The sequence below is a fragment of the Leptosomus discolor genome, chromosome 2 (genome assembly GCF_034619465.1).
Source record: "Leptosomus discolor isolate bLepDis1 chromosome 2, bLepDis1.hap2, whole genome shotgun sequence".
Lineage (NCBI taxonomy): Eukaryota > Metazoa > Chordata > Aves > Leptosomiformes > Leptosomidae > Leptosomus > Leptosomus discolor.
In genome coordinates this window covers 63236298-63253382 of record NC_141392.1, presented here as the reverse complement: position 1 = coordinate 63253382, position 17085 = coordinate 63236298, and the positions used below count along the sequence as shown (strand labels likewise).

Here is a 17085-nt window from a genome sequence, read left to right as displayed (position 1 = left end):
GCCAGTGTGCCTTCCAGCCAGAAATTTGGCATCTGCAACAGCTTTAATATTCCTCTGTTTTTTTTCTATTGAGTTGATTTAATGTATTGTGAGGGTTGGATATCACAGCAAAATGTAAACACTGTTTTTTAAAAGAAGTTTAAAAACCTGTGATAGAATTAAACTGTAACTACAAGATAAAGACTGAATATTTACTGAATCGTTGCTTCCACTATGAGCACTTGCAGCCTTTTCCTGGCTTCTACATTGATCCAATGAAGATTATTTGCTTAAGTTTTATGCTGCTGTTCCCAATATGTAGGTTGACTTTGTGTCTGCTCTCTATCAAGACCTGATAATGAGCCCCATTCATTGTTGTTCTTCATGCATTCATATGATTTGTGATTTTCAGTAAGGAGTCATGACTTGAGGTTTGAACTGCTTCTCTCCTCCATGCATGCAGAGTATTTTATTCATAATGGACAAGCTATTAATTTATAGTCAAATTAAGTACCATTCTGGTCATTAACCTTTGCTTTTGTTCTTAATGATATTTTTGTTGTCTAGTCAGATGATATTTTCTTTGGCTTTGCCCAATGAACTTCAGCATTTTTGAAGTATCTTTTACTTATCAAGGAAAAACCAGTCTGTATTTTTGAAAAAGTGTTCAAAGTAGATGCTGTGATTAAGTATCTGATCTAGGAATTACAAGACATTCCTGTGGAACTGATTGAGCTTTGAACATAATCTACAGGCAGAGAGTAGGTACATGCAGGCAGGAAGGTTCTTGTACAGTATCCTGCTAAGGAGAAGCAACTTGTGGGGGAGAGATCTGGTTGTAAGGAATGGGTCCCAAGTTGTGAAGGTGAGTGTTAGCTAGATGAATCGGAAAACTCCTTTGTACTTAGTCAAGATTCTGGTATCTGTTTTGCAGTATCTGTCTCTATGTAAAGTAAGCATTTGTTGAAAGCTTTGTATTTTAATAAAATCAACTGTTGTTTGGTTTGGGCTTTTTTTTCCACTGTAGTGTTGGTGTCAGGTTCGTAGCAACTTCTGACAACTAACTAACAAACAAACTTTCAGGTGCATAGAAAAATGTCCATTTTACAGTGCAAAGCATTAACAGAAATGATCCTCATGATATTCAGGATATTCATCTGTTGAACTGCAAGTGCTGATGTGAGAGCTTGCAAGGCAGGTTGTCTAGAAGAAAATACTGCCAACCCCAGCTTTCAGCCAAAGTAGCTTTGGCACGCACAAGAGCAGTGACAAGACCCTAAGCACCAAAAATCTTTTCAATTTGTAATGGTGTACAGTATTAAGAACTGAACAAATCCGTTTACCTTGCCAGCAGTATTAAGAGTATGCAGGTTTTTAAACCAGACATGATAGTTCTTTCCAAAGTTTGGGGATAAGAAAAACAATTGAAGCTTACTCACTTCTATATACACTGGGTAGGCATAGGATGTATGTAGAGAATACGAAAATGGTAATCAGCTATATGCTGTTCCTCACTAGGGGCTGATAATGCTAGACCACATATTGGAATTGTACTCTGTAGCTCATCAGATTTCTTATTTCACTCCTGATATTTACTTTCCCTGTATGTGATCTGTGGATGTTCTGCTGAATTAAAATATAATACTCCTTTAAGCCTAGCTCTTACTAGTATTTTGCTGTGCTTACCTACAGCATGTAAGCATGAACATAACTTCTTTTGGTATTAATTTGTGCAGCTTTTTTAAAAAGCAGCCTTTTTCTTCTGTTGTAGGTCGAATGTGATGTGGCAGTCATGATTTAATTTTAAATGTCTTTTAGGCAGTCCATCAATGACCCAGATAAAAAGTACAGATACTGTGAACATTCACTTCTTGTCTTGATTCTGAAATTATTTCAGTAAGTGTAGAAGAATAGAAAATACATATATACCATGAATTTCTTTAAATTGTGGACAAAAAATAACCCAGCCCTTTCTGTTGTAGTTCTAAAGCTTTAGTTTGCTTAACACAAATGTAAGAAAAAAAGAAGTTCTGAATTTTGTCTGAAAACCTTTCTCAGCCTACACCTCTCGTCTGTTCTGAACTCTGTAAAGCAGCCAGTGGAAAGTATACATTAATGCTTTCTGTGGAGCCAGGCTTTCTGTCTTGCTGCTGAGAACAGGGTTAAGTATCTAATGGGAACAGGAGAGGAATCTTTCCAGATCTCTGTACTTTTACGCTATGAACAATGACATTCCTGAACTGCAAGGGTACGTGATTTTCAATGGAAGTGAAGGCAAGTGGTGCAGTGGCTTAGAACGCTTGATATGTGAAGAGCACATTAGACATCCGTGACATGCCAAATCAGAACAGGGCTCCAATGATGCACAATACTGAGGTGCTCCCTTTGGAAATTAAAATTGTTTTGCACCAGTGAGGGTAAACCAAATGTCAGTTCTCTAGTCCAAAATCATCCGTTACCTGAATGCGTGTTAAAGTCTAGGTTTTAGAATAACTTATGTACCACACAAATAGCGATCAGTTACAATTTTCTTTTACTGTGGTTGTGTGTGTTTGGATAGTAATTGTACTACAAATGGGGAGCTAGCTGTCTTCATAGCTGTTTGTGTCAACAACAAAATTGTTTTCTCTAGTCCTCTGTGTGGCTCTACCTCCTTGTGTAAATATTCCCCCAGAGCAGATCAGTTCACATAAAACTGGTTTCTCTTACTTCTTCAAAGCACCTGAAGCTCTGGGATGTGCCGATGCAGGAAAGGGCCTGGCCACAATTCTTCTGTGTTGTATTTGGAGATGGTGAGGGGTGATACGGCAATACATACACATGATACCAAATACTATGGAGACAGTGATAATACCAGTGCAGTACCCATGCAATTAGTCTTGTGCTCTGTGTTACGCTGTCCTTGTGGTCTAGCTTCCCTGAACCTCCACTTTCTTCTCCCTAAAGCTGCAGGGTATCACCAGCATGTTGTGCCATACCACCACAGTCCTTCCTTCCACCTGGCCAGAGGCAGTTAGAACTGAGCAGAGGTGCCTGCTCTGTAGCATCAGTCTGTCGATCCCATGAAACGTTGCTGTACTGATGGTATCCTGACTTTTCTTAGGGCATCGGTATCACTGAAGTGATTAAAAGCTGTAATTTCTCACTAGTTGGAGGGAGGTCGTGGCCGAACTGTGTACACTTGAGCCGCATCCCCTGAAGGTAACTGAAATAGAGTTCTAAATTCTTCTGGCCTTATGGAGAAGTTTTTGATCATCTGTCAAGTTTTGGTGTACAGGTTTGTTCTGCTACCTGCTTTCTGTGTGCAGCTTGTGCTGTGGGCTGCATTAGCTATGCCAACACAGCAAGGAGGAGTACAGACAGGAGAGGGCTGCTGAAGTGGGCTTAACCGGTATAACCAAATACAAATGCAGAAGATGTTTTTAGTGAGGCTGTTTTGCTATGTATTTTGCTGATCATTTAAATTAATTGTGCGCCTTCAGCAAGCCTGGAAATGTTGACTGTTTCATATAAAAGTGGAGTTACATCTTGTGGAAACATGCAGAAAAACAGAGACTTTCTCTGCTTTTTGTTTTGATCACTTGCTGTTATCTTTTACACTTAATTGCCAAGGAACTGATAGCTTCCACCCAGCTGTTGTGGCTATCACACTGCTATAATTATATCACTATCTGTACTTCATTTTAATCTTTCCTTATGGTCCTTCTCCAGGATGCTACTAAAGTTATGCAGTTAGTGATCCTTTGAGATAAAAAGATCCTACAGCATCTGTTCTTTTACTTAATTTCAGAGTGGATTTTTGCATGAAAGGATCAAATTTAACCAGCTGCAAATGTTAAACCAAATTGCACTCATTTTACAGAGTTGGAGGGGGGAAAAGGGAGGTGACATTTCTTACTGGTGCTTATTGTATGTCTTTCCCAAACTGTTAAAATTAAACTTTCACTGTGTAAGTCAAAGCTAGCCAGTCATGAGTAATGGTCACTCTTTGCCGTTATCAGCAGAAGTCTCATCCTAAGGTTTTTGGAAAGATTGCTATCAGGCATCACAATTCTGTAAAAGCTGCAAGCGTATAGAGAGGAAAATGCACTTTAATTTTGGTTCTGAAGTACTGGGAAAAGGTGGGAGGCAGCAGTTTCTTAATAGATGTGTTGCTTGTGCGTTGTATTTGATTCAGTGGCTTACAAATGCTTGCTACTTCTGTGAGACTCATCTTGTAGGCCATGTAGTGGATTTTGTTTCTTTTCTGCGTGATCAATAAATCTGTTTGAGAAGTCCCAGTGAATTGCACTAGTGGAACTCAATGGAGGACAGCAGGATTTTGCAGCTCTTACTGAAAACATTGTTTGGCTTATGATTATCTGTGATTATATCCCAAAAGGAAGGAACTTAGCTTAACTCTGAGCTGAAGGATGAGTTTAAAGACTGTATAGGTTCATTAGAAAACGCAGTTTCACTGCATGTAAATTGACTGTGTTTGGGGTCACCAAGGTTTGTATTAGCGCAGAAAGGCATTTTGCAGCTCCAGTGTATCTTCTACAGAACTTGTGATCGACTTTACTGATTAAAAACAGTTCTTGAAAGACTGGGGAGATGTAAGAATTTCTGGTCCGGGGTTTGTTTTATTCTGTCTTTACTGGAAATAGTAATTAATGGGTGGGGTTTTTTTCAGAAGTAAATTAAAAAATTATTAGTGTTGTTGCACATTGAAAATAAAAACTTTTCATTTGTGAACTTACATCACTTTCACTCTCATGTAACGGTAGGCATCATGTGCAGTTCAGCCTGACAACTGTTGACCAGACAAAAGGCCACACTAGTGGTTTGGATTTTCTGGTACAAAATAGGTATTGACTGGATTTAGACACATGCGTGATCCATTATGCACTTAACCAACCAGTTTTAGTGATCACCTGTGAAAGTAGTTTGATGAGTAGCAAACCTAATAGTTTGCTTTATCTCCACTTAATCTCCATCCCACATGCTTTCAGAGGGTGCTCAGGACCCCTCAAAAATACATAGTAGTCATGTAAATAGACCATTAAATTCTGTATGAAAAATCAGAAGCTAAGAAACTACAAGAGGAAGGGAAACACAACCTGAATGGAAGTGAAGAGCTGAATACTTTTTCCACTGCCTTTTCTACAGAAAAAGACAGGTCTTACAAATTTTATTTGGAAACAGGATGAGATGGAGAAAGGCTGAGAAGAGAAATGGGTCACTGTCAGACACACTTGCATATTATCCTATGGTTTATTATGAGCGCTCTGGAAGCTGAGTGTCACCAAGATACTTCCAGAATTACTAATCTAGAGAGGGCTGTACTTTCTTCTGATTAAACCCCTTCATAAAGGGGTTACTGAACTGTGCTGGTGCATGACATGGAACCACGACATGAATCACAGAATCACAGAATGTTAGGGGTTGAAAGGGACCTTGAAAGATCACCCAGTCCAACCCCCCTGCCAGAGCAGGACCACTTAGAGCAGGTCACACAGGAATGTGTCCAGGAGCATTTTGAATGTCTCCAGAGAAGGAGACTCCACAGCAGGCTCTGGCACCCTCACAGTGAAAAAGTTTTTCCTTATGTTGATGTGGAACCTCCTGTGCTCCAGCTTGCACCCGTTGCCCCTTGTCCTGTCATTGGCCATCACCGAGAACGGCCCGGCTCCATCCTCCTGAAATTCACCCTTTACGTATTTATAAACATTAATGAGGTCACCCCTCAGTCTCCTCCAAGCTAAAGAGACCCAGCTCCCTCAGCCTTTCATCATAAGGGAGATGTTCCACCCCCTTCATCATCTTTGTGGCTCTGGGCTGGACTCTTTCAAGCAGTTCCCTGTCCTTCTTGAACTGAGGGGCCCAGAACTGGACACAATATTCCAGATGGGGTCTCACCAGGGCAGAGTAGGGGGGGAGGAGAACCTCTCTCGACCTACTGACCTCACCCCTTCTAACACACCCCAGGATGCTATTGGCCTTCTTGGCCACAAGGGCACATTGCTGGCTCGTGGTCATCCTGCTGTCCACCAGGACCCCCAGGTCCCTTTCCCCTATGCTGCTCTCCAGCAGTTCAGTCCCCAAAACTCAGAAGTTTTTAGCTGTTCTTCTGAATGTATTTAAACTTGGTTGGGGCTTGGGGGGTTATTACGCCTTCAGATATTGAAAACAAGTTACCTGCTGACTTGAGAGATTGCTCTTGTTTTCTTGCTTGTGAACAGTGAAGAGGGAGAATGTCATGCACGTAATTGCAGTAGGCTGAATGGATTGCCCTCGGGTGCTGGAAAAGGTCTAAGTCTATTGCAAAGCAAGATGATTGTGATGAATAGGAACCAGAGGGCCTGTCAGAGGAGTAAATCAGTTAGTGAATCAATGCAAATGGCTTTGATAAATGAATGGATGTCAATATTAAATCAGTTGGTGGGAAACATTGTTATACTCTGGGACAAGGATAAACACTTCAATAAAATACAGGATAACTGTTTCATTTGAGTTAAACTATGATTTTCTAGTCAAGTGATCAGCTTCCTGTGATGACTGCAGTTTTTTGTTCATTTGCTTGCTTTCTGGCTTTACTTGAAGGGAAATACAGTGATCCCCATTTTATGTGCTTTAAGCAGACTTGCTTAAATCTCTACTGGCCAATAACGTGGCATGATGTCTATTCAGCACTAACTACAGTACCCCTGGCATACATAGTAGTACTGCAACTTTGCTACTGAAATAAAAGCATTAGAGACAAGGAGTAAATGTAATTTTGTTAGACTGCCTCTGTCCCATATAGCTTTAGTTATAATTAAAATTACTAGGTTTAGAATGCTTTTTCTATTTGCATTATTTCTCGATGTAATTTACCAGTCAGTGTACAGTAGAATACTCTTGTTTTACAATTAAGCTCTAGTTATTCTCCTTTTCCCTAATTTCTGATAGTTAAAAAGTTGCTATAGTAGAATTTTATTCTTTAGTTACAAGAGCAATTTAGTATTTGTAAATGATAATGAAAATTGCATGGCATGCAGGTGTCCAAAATGATAATGAAAATTGCATGGCATGCAGGTGTCCAAAATGATAATGAAAATTGCATGGCATACAGGTGTCCAAAATATTCAGTGGTATAAGGATTTTATAATTTATAGGTCTGTGCAGCTGAAATAAACTGTCTTCTACTCTGTTTAAGTGTCAGCTTAAAAAAAAAAAAAAAAAAAAAAAAGATGTAAATCATGCACTCTCTAAATACTGAAATCAGTGAGATTTATTTCAGTCTGAGAGTAAAATTTGTCCCCAAGACAGTGGACATTTTCACAGAAACTCAAACCTCCGTGCCTTCGTGTTCCTAATGGCAAGGACTTTTATCAGGTATGCAAATGATGTGTGAGTCCATTTTCAGTTCTCCTTTGTCCTTCATCCTACCACAGGAGGATTTTCTCTGCCTGTTAGTAACATCATCTTATTGATGAAAATATAAATGCTAGGAACTTGGAGCTTGTTTTATGCCATATTTATTTACTGTGGAGTGCTGGATCAGCCCTCACCCCAATGGAATTCCTGCTGCTATTTTAATATTTAAATTAAGTAACATTTAGTTCACTTTAAAAAATTATTGAAGTGCTTTAAAATGTGTATTAGAAATGTTCATATGTCACATGAGAACTGACTTTTCTAAATACTTTTAAAGCACTTACTTCAATGTCTACGTTCCTCTTTTCTGGGGGAAGGTGTACAATAGTGTAAGACAGGTCATAGGAAAAAAAGCAAAATGAAAGGAGAAGACATGCTGTAAACTGATGCAGTAGCTGTATGAACAGGCACTTCTCTATCCCAGGGTTCATTTTAGTCATTTGTATTTGAGGCAGTGTTAATCTACGAGATGCTACAAAGAGGCATGTAGCAGCTGTCCATCAGTTAATGCTGGCTGCCGCACTGTTAGCTTGCAATTGTCCCCTTTCTCTTACAGTCTTGGCTGTATTTTGGAGAAAGTATTATGAAGAAATGGAAATGCTATTGCATTTTGTAATGCTGTTCCGTGCTATAGTGTCCCAGTTTCCCATACGTACCTGTTTGCTGATCTTTGCATGCGTATTTTCGTCAAGGTTTCTGATACCAGTATTCCATTGTAGACTTCCTGCTGCACAGGAGAACTTGATACACTGTTATTTGCTGTAGCTTTTATTTTCCTTTTGTTTGCTGGATGTGTTTTCATTTTGCATGTGCTATCATTAAGTCAATGAGTTGGGCAAATTACCGCAAGTGATCCTTTTCAAACTCCCTTTTAATATCCCCTGTTTATTTTTAGTCTTGCTGGATTAAATGGTTCTGTAACTATATTTGTTCAGAGGCTACTTCAAGGATGCTAATTACATCGATAACAGGTGGGAATTCCCGTGGGATTTTTTCCAAATGTTATCTCTGTTTCTTGTTTCCTTATAAAAGTAGAAAGTGTCGCCTGTAGAAATACCGATATTGATCCAGAGCTGTGGAGAATATGAAAAAAAACCCCGTGTTTTATGTGATTGCCAGTTTCTACATAGCATTTAGTGGAGAACTCAATTTTTCTTTTTGGTATGATTTGGGGACTGCAATGCAGCAGAACATTGTATTACACAAAGCTCTATTATGTTGTATGAATAGACAGACACGTTGTCAAGAGATTTTTTGATCCATTTTAGATGTATATGGAAGGCACTTCAAATAACTAAGTAGAACCAGCTAAGGAAGCAATAAAAATGAATAATAGTGCAGTATAGTAAACACAAAATGGGCTAATTATAGTCTGAAATCAAATATTGAAGTTGGATTTCCAAATTTTTAGTGTGCAGCTGTTCATTCTGGCTCTAGAAGAGAACAGGAATTGCAGTCTGCAGCAGAAGGAAGCTTGTTGTGCAGAGGATCCAATACTGTATCCTTTGTGATCCCAACTGGAAGGGACATTGTAAAGATAATGCAAGATGGATTCAGCCAGATTCACTGGCATATAATTGTGGGGCTCATCAGCTCTTTCTTTTTAGCTCTCCTCTTTCTTCTTCCCTTTGCCTTAGTTCTTGTCTCCCACAATATTTTGTGAATATATATTATAGGTCATCTACTTGAGTAATTGTCGGTGTGGTTAACCTTTTCACTTTGTTACAGACTCTGAAGTGCATTATCAAATAATTTTCAAGCCTAAAGCATTCTATAGTCTTCCGTGGAATCTTGTTATTCGTTAAAATCTTTTAATACTACAGGCTTAGGTTAACCTTCTGGTTTTGTGATTTTAGGTTTGAGCCTGCATCTAGAACGGAGCTTGGGACTTGTGGTTCAGAAAAGTTTCAGTTCTGTTGGAGTCAGTCACTGTGTTTGTAAGGTGCCATTGGCACAAGTGGCATCACTTCTCATCAGCCTAGTGGGATCTAGGTAGTGCTTGAAGCAACACCATCGCCCCCAATCACAACGCTCAGCAAATAGACCTCTCTCTTCCCAACAAAAGACAATACAGTGATCTCATAGCTTATCAGTGTGAGACTGAAGTTCTGGCTTCAAAAAACTTCCTGCCTCATTTTGGTCAACTTCTTTGGTTTTCCATCTCTCAACTGTCTGTTAGGAAAAGGTCTATAACAATTTTCTCTACCTGCAAGTATAAGAAAGTTGTTTAGATTTGATCACGAAGTGTTTAGATATCATGGTAGAAGGGTCCTGAGACCCTGCAAAGGGAAGAAACACCACAAAGTCTGCACTTCTGTGTGAACTTCCTTCATTTCATCCTCAATTATGTTATTTAGCCTGTTTGGAACAATCAGTTGAAACCCAAAGGTTTCCCTGCTTCTCTTATGGGGAGCATGAAAAATAGGAGATTGTTCATTCTTTCATGCGTCTCAATAAAGTTAAGACAAAGTTTTAAAAAACCAAAACCAACTGCATTATTACATAATTTTGCAGCACTGTAAATCAGAGTACCAACCAGCTTTTACTCCACAGTATGCATTCGTTTCTTCTGAGTTCCTTCTGTTTTTTGTAAAAATGACACTTGTAAAGAATCTAAATAGATTTTGTTCCTTTGTAGGTGGTGGACTGTGCTTGGGACGAACTAGTCAAGATCTATACTCCGTCGTGTCTGGCCGTTCCTGTCTAAAGAAAACGTGAAGATGATCTGACACGCCGGGAACCTTTCTCTCTTCCTCCACAACCAGACTTGTGCTAAACTGTCACTAATCTTAGTGTCTCTTTTTGAGTAAAACTCTGCTTGAATGAAGTGTTGTGCACTTAAGCACATGGAGATTTTAGGGCTCGGTTTACTGTACAGGTGGTACGTGAGCCAGCAAAACGTTCAACAGCTGCTGAATGGCCAAGGAGTGGCTGTAGCAGATATGAGCTGGTGTCTTCAGAGTAGAATCACCAACACAATTTTGTGATCTGTCTGGCTAATGGTGAGAGCAGAGGCCTGAAGCTTCCTGAGACTTATAAAGAATAAAAGTAACTGGCAGTGTATTTTGAGATAATGAGACTGTAGAAAAGAAAATAAAGCAGCTTTTCACTGTAAAGTACTGTAATGTCAGCTGAGGGTTGTATTGCTTGGATGCATTTATATTTATATGTTTTGCTGTGACTCACATTGCATTATTTTCTTGTGCAATCTGACAAATACTCTTGATAGACAGTAAATGTCATAATTTATAGCCAGCTGATTTGTTTGACCTTTTTGATTGCTGCTTCACAAAGATGGTAAAGGTGATTTTCATACTTTTTTGTATTAGATCTCCTTGAGTAAAACAGTTGAGAAGCCATGCAGAAAGATAGTTTGATGATAGGGAAAACGCTTAGGAAAAAATGAAATATATACAACACTAATTGGATCACAATCCTCAAGATTTAGAGATTGGACAACCATCTCTTCTATTAGACTTTTATTCTGTTTTCACTTAGGAAGTTTTTCCAAGAGATAGAAGAGGAATGTGCCCATATATTCAGTGTTTCCGGACCTCTGACAGCTTGGCCAAAATGGAGCTGATGTCCAGACCAGTTGAAGATACATACATGCAGATTAACTGTATTACAAAAGCATAGCAGATCCAGTGTGGCCAAGCTGTTAGACTCACAAGAATATGCCCAACATGTTACGGGTATGTTGAGTACTTTGCTTGCCCGCTTCGACCCCTCGGCCCACAGGCTGGTGTTTTCATCTCAGTTTTTCTGGGGCAAGTAGAAATGTTCAGTTCTTACGCTTCTCCAGTCTCCTTTGAATACTCTGTCAGGATCCACCTGTGATACTCCTGCATCTCTCATTGGCATATGTTAGGCTTCTTTCCTGGTCTCCTGCTAGCCGGTTTGGTTTGGTTTTCTCCCTTCTGCCGTTACTCTGTATCAATGATCTTTACCATCAAAAGACTCTTTGCAGGTGCGGCCTTCGCAGATCTTTGATTGGGTTTTCATAGACTCCTGTTAATGAATGCTCCACACTTCTGGGTTGCACCACTCGTGTATCAGGCAATAGCAGATGCTGCCAGATCTGCTGGATGCTTTGAAGAAGTGAAAGAAAGAATTCAGCAGAGCTAAGACCTAAATGTTGCAAGGGAAGAATGATTGCGGTGTCTTGGAGAAAGAGCTGGGGAACTAGCAGGTAGCCACAGGGAGATACGCATATATTGATTTGGTGCTGGGGCAAGACAGAAAGAAACCCTCTTCCACATGAGAATTTGGATCTTGATAGGATCTTGTATGTTTCTGAGTCAGTGCAGATTGACCCCAGAATGCCATCTTCTCCAGCTGAATTAGTAACAAAAAGGAGATTTTCTTTTTTTTTTTTTTTGGTGACAGTGTGTTGCACCAAATTCCGGATGTTTACTGCACTTCAATTCTGTGTGCTGAGGAATGATGCAATGACAAAGCTGTGCTGCGTACAGCTTTCAGCAATACCATGGGCCGTAAAATCTAATTTTAGGCATTAAAATTGATTATTCCAACTTTAATAGTTACTTCACTCTTCTGCTTTATCTCCCTTTTCTGCTTAGACTGTAAGTTACTTGGTTGAGTGAGTGGAACATTTTGGTGGTGTATTTTATATGTGTGTTTCTGGCGGGAGAGAGGGGGTATTCCAGAATGCTGCCATAGCCTGTCGGTGGAAGGGCAAATGTAGAAAACCTAGCGGGAGGGACCGGGAGGAAGGAATTCTGAACACGCACACTCAACACGTGGATTAAACCTTTTCTTAACTGCTTTCTCTCCCCTCATGTCCTGGTTAGCTTCAGTGCTGAGGGTTGCTGCGTCCGCATTGAGTTCTCTTGAAAAATGAGCGCGCCCAGAAGATGCACATGGTAAATAAAAACTGTGGCCTTTAATCTTCCTGCGTGATCTTTGAATGGAGAGAACACACCGTAACAGAAAAACCAACCTGGCAATAGTTGTTGCTGATTCTTAATTCTCAGGGAATGTTTGCTGTAGTTTTTAAAAAATACTGTTCATTTTACGACTATAATACTAGCTTCTGATCCCTTTTTCATTTACTGAAACAGACCTTTAACAACAACAATCCTAAAGATGTACTGTGTTCTACTTTTAAACTTGCTCCTGTGGAAGATTTTGTTTTATGGGAGCCCGTAGGTTTCTCCTTGGTTCAAGAAACTGATTAATCATGTTCTAAAGGAGTGGATTTGCTGTTCTACAACACTATTAAATTAATTGCACGCAGTATCTTTGGCTACACTCTTGTATTCACGTCCCAAATTAAGAAATGTTGATCAAAAAGTAAATTGCAGTGAAAGATACTGAGAGTGTCTTGTAAGTAAAGAGTATCGTAATCATGGTTTGTGTTGTATGAATACTGGGAGACAGTCGTATTTTTCCTGTGTACTTTCAGAGACTGTACTTCACGCAACTTTGCCTCGCTGCATGTCCCATCAGGTCTGCATTTTGCCAAAGGAAAGCTATTTTAAATGATTCTTTGTGTCTGCTTGTGCAGACTGCATGTCAGTGATGAAGTGATCTCTTTCTTCTAGCCAAGTACAGTGCTGGCCTCAAATTTTGCTGCATAGGCACGGCTGTGCTAAGCCTTTCAGTAGCACTGCTCAGTTTTGAATGTGCTCAGGGTCACGTGGTGGGGAACGGATACAACTCTGCACAATGCTTCCCATATATACCTCATGGTTGCATTAGACCCTAATTAAAGCAAACTGTCCATTAAACATTTTATATAGATCTTTACCATTTTCATCCAAGGAACCATTTAAAAAAATGATGCCCTTAGGAGTTTGACACCAATTTGCTCCACATGTTGGGTTTTTTTTCTCTCACCCGTGTCGTTGTACCTAGGTGAAGTGCAGAACTGAGCATAATTTGCATCAAAGGGTTAGAGTTAAGGCATCATAATCATCTCATTGCTGTAAGGAACCACAGAGCTATTCATGACTGTGATCTGTGCCCCACTGCTACATCCAGATTTTATAACAGAGTCAACTTACGAACTGAGCACCCACAGCTGTCTCTGGACACAGAACAGCTAGTGTGAGGGAAGTACCTTCACTGAAGTACCTTCAGGGTTACCTCAAGTGATGTCTCTCTGATGCTTTATCCAATTCCTTCTCAGTTCCTTCCCGGTGATGTGCAGGAGAACTTATCTTTTCTGAGTGTGGAGTGGTGGAGAGGCAGTGGGAGACTAGTACTGGGCCTGGCCTGCATCCATGCTGTGAAAGGGGTGGTTTGGGAAGGGGCAGCACCTTCCCCTCCCCCCCCCCCCCCCTTGCTGTGTATAGAGATTAAAATTAGGAGTACCATGACAGATCATACAATCATTCCAGTTGGAAAAGACCTTTGAGATCATCATCCAACCATCAACCCTACTCTACTAAGTGCTTTGCAAGAGAAGCTGGCCTTGCAACACGAGTGAGTTCCAAGAGCTAGAGGGGGGCAGCAAAGCTGATGAAGGGACTGGAAGGCATGTCCTATGAGGAGCAGCTGAGGACTTGGGGTTTGTCTAGTTTGGAGAGAAGAAAGCTGAGGGGCCACCTCATTGCTCTCTACAGCTTCCTGAGGAGGGGACGTGGAGAGGGAGGTGCTGGTCTCTTCTCCCTGGTACCCAGCGATAGGACATGTGGGAATGGTTCAAAGCTGCACCAGGGGAGGTTCCGAGTGGACATGAGGAAGCATTTCTTTACTGAGAGGGTGGTCAAACACTGGAACAAGCTTCCTAGAGAGGTGGTCAATGCCCTGAGCCTGTCAGCGTTTAAGAGGCATTTGAACAATGCCCTGAATAACATGCTTTAACTTTTGGTCAGCCCTGAAGTGGTCAGGCAGTTGACTGGATAGGTGGTCATTGTAGGTCCCTTCCAGCTGAACTATTCTGTTCTATTCAAATTTTTACCCTTCTGATACGTTTGTTTTTCTATGTCAATCAGGGAAGTATTTAGCCCCCAGTGCAGACTTGCAGCCTGATTCTCTGCAATGTCAGAGACTTGCTTCTCTAGTGATGGTGTCACTGGTGAGAGGACAAAGTTGTTTCTTCCAGAGGTTACGCTTAGGTGGAGTCTCAGTTGCTACAGTATTTCCAGAAAGCACAATTAGATTTTTTTTCCATCTGCACTTATTTGGCTAAGGAGTTTGGTTTTTTTTCTCCCATGTGCAAACGCTGTCCCAGTGATCCACACGTTCCTTTGAATTGTGCTGTGTGTGGGCTTGGGATGAGTCCAAATGGAGGCTGGTGTAAATGCACTGGCACAGTTCTTCAGTGGGTTTTGAAGCCAGACTTGGTCTCCAGGAAGTTTAAATGAGAGTTTCAGCCTTTATATGCCTTAATATTTTGGGCTGCTTAACTGTGAGTTTGCATTTTATGCTGCAGTGAAGCTGCTGCAGTTGGTGAAGGCCCCTGAGGTGGAGTGCCCCATGACACCAGGGAGGAGACCACAACTGACATGTCATTTTGTCTTAAAACTTGTGGGGTTTGGTGCATGCTTTCTTCCTACCCTGAGTTAGCAAAGATTAAACTTCCAAGTATCCTGATTGCATCCATGGCTTTTGTGGCTGAGGTAACCTGAGAAATTCAGGTAGGTGTTACTCTCAACTTTTAAAAGGAGGCATACACACAGAGTCCTGTTTGTTGGGTTTTTTCCCAGTGTTTTAATATTTCAATCAGTAGAGTTTTTAATCAATATAAATGTAAGTACTCAATATTACTAAAACTAAAGGTTTGCAAGTAAAAAGGAGATGAAAATACAACTGCCTTGTTAAGGATCAGAGAGAGAACAAAATGGAAAATAAACTGTTGTGGAAAATAATTAGGGAACGCTTAAAGACAAAAGGGAAAAAGGCAATTTAAAATTATGGGTATCAGCAGAATTCTCCCGTAGATTCTGTAAAGATGAAGAAAAGAAGAGGTGAAGGAGGAAGAGAGAGGCTGCAGCTTTCAGTCAGGTGAGCATTACCGTGGTCCTCACAAAGTCAGTCTTGTTCTTCCATTGATGCCAGGCTGTGTACTGGGAATGGGGAAAGGAAGGTGAGAAAATGCCAGGCAAGGAACACTTCAAACACTTGGACCTTAAAGGGTACTTCGTTTTATAAACCTTGCCCTGCCTCCTTTCCCTGCCTGTACCAGCTCCACTGCTCATTGTAACCCAGGAAATTTGTGACACGTCCTCTTTGGTGCGACTGATCCCCGTGACCACCGAGAGCCCCTCACTGCACCCAGCAGTCACCCTGGGCATACACGGCTTCTCTTGGTTCAGATGAAGAGCTCAGCGCTGCGGGTCCAGTGTGATGTTCCTGCCACTCCTGTGTACTAGCACGGTCATTTTGTGCACGCTTGCTTGCCTGGCTGTCCTAACGCCTGCCCTGCTCTTGTTGAGAGCTGTTGGCATCCACACAACATTTCTGCCGTTGCTACAGGTCTCACCCGAACACCGAGCTGTACAAGAGTTCCCAGTGTGATGACTGGAAGAAGTACGGCTGGCTTTGGAAGGTGGGTACGTCTAAGTGAGGTCTATGAACTGAACTAAGGCTGAAATGCAACATTTTTCTGCAGAAATCTCACAGAAAGTAGTTGTGCCTTTTTGATACTGCTGAAATACATCCTGTGCTTGTGCTCAGTTCTGTACAAGCCCACCAGAACTGGCAATCCTTGTCAAGAGCTGGTCCACTCTTTTTATGGTAAGTCTTCCAAAAACAAACGTCGGGTGCCACGTGTGCCATTTTCCCCAAGCGGCTTCATTCTAATGCATTCCTGTGGAGAGGGGGGAGGCTGGTTTTTCTTTAAAATAAACAGTAGTTTTCCTAATCTCATGTTGATGGGCGAAAGGCAGGCTTACTGCTAATGAAAGAGACCTAATAAGTATGGTATTTTTAAAAAGGCTGAAGATTATAAGGCAGATCCAACAAAAAACAGGTTTCCATTCCCTTACATTGCCTGACACAGCAAGAGACTGGTAGAGGACTGGCTGTCCGAGAGAACTGCTTTTGCTTTTCCTTAGAGTCGAGGCGAGATCTATTGCACTCTCCTGTTAAAACCTTCGTCTGGCAAGTCGAGAGAAGGATTAGCTTCTTTATACTTTTTCCGTGCTCTAAAACATCACTTTCGAGGACTCTGTGTGGTTACCAATTTCTAGCGACTTTTCAAGGGAAGTGCCCCTGCTAGAAAGAGGTTCTCCCTGCTCTCTTAGCAGCGGTTTCACCTCTCTGCCGTTCCCCGCCGGAGAAGGGGATCCCTGTGGCGAGGGGAGGGCGAGCCGGGGTGCGGACGCGACCCCAAGGCAAGGGGGCCGCAGGAGGGATGCGCGGGCAGGCTCGATGGATGCTTCTTCCTAGGAGGCCCTACGATTTGGGGGAGAGAAGAGCGGTACTGCCCTGCTTGTGCACGCGTGGCGGTGGGGGCTTGCACTGACCTCCCCGCTCCGGGAGACGGGGGTTTCCTACGGGTCCCCCACGTTATTTTCGGGCCGGTCGCGCTCCGCCGCGATGCTGTGGGCGCCCCGCGCTCATCCCCCCGGCTGAAAGCGCAGCGGCTTTGGGAGGGCTTGCGGGCGGCGGGGAGGGGGGACCGGGACGGGGTGGGCGACGGGACTTCCCACCCTCGCTGAGCCGCGGCGTGCTCCGGGGGACACCGCCGGGAGGTGGAGGCGGGATGGGGCGGAGGGGGGGGGAGGCACCGAAAGC

At 41.9% G+C, this 17085-nt stretch overlaps 1 protein-coding gene across 1 annotated transcript in view; it reads left to right on the top strand.

Moving 5' to 3' along the window:
- PEX7 (peroxisomal biogenesis factor 7) overlaps positions 1–10632 on the top strand; it is a 49037-nt gene extending 38405 nt beyond the window's left edge. The window contains exon 10 of the mRNA XM_086461204.1: positions 10016–10632. Coding sequence (XP_086317330.1) covers positions 10016–10084 — 69 coding nt within the window. The 3' untranslated portion in view covers positions 10085–10632. The remainder of the gene's footprint in view (positions 1–10015) is intronic.
- Positions 10633–17085: the final 6453 nt, after the last annotated feature.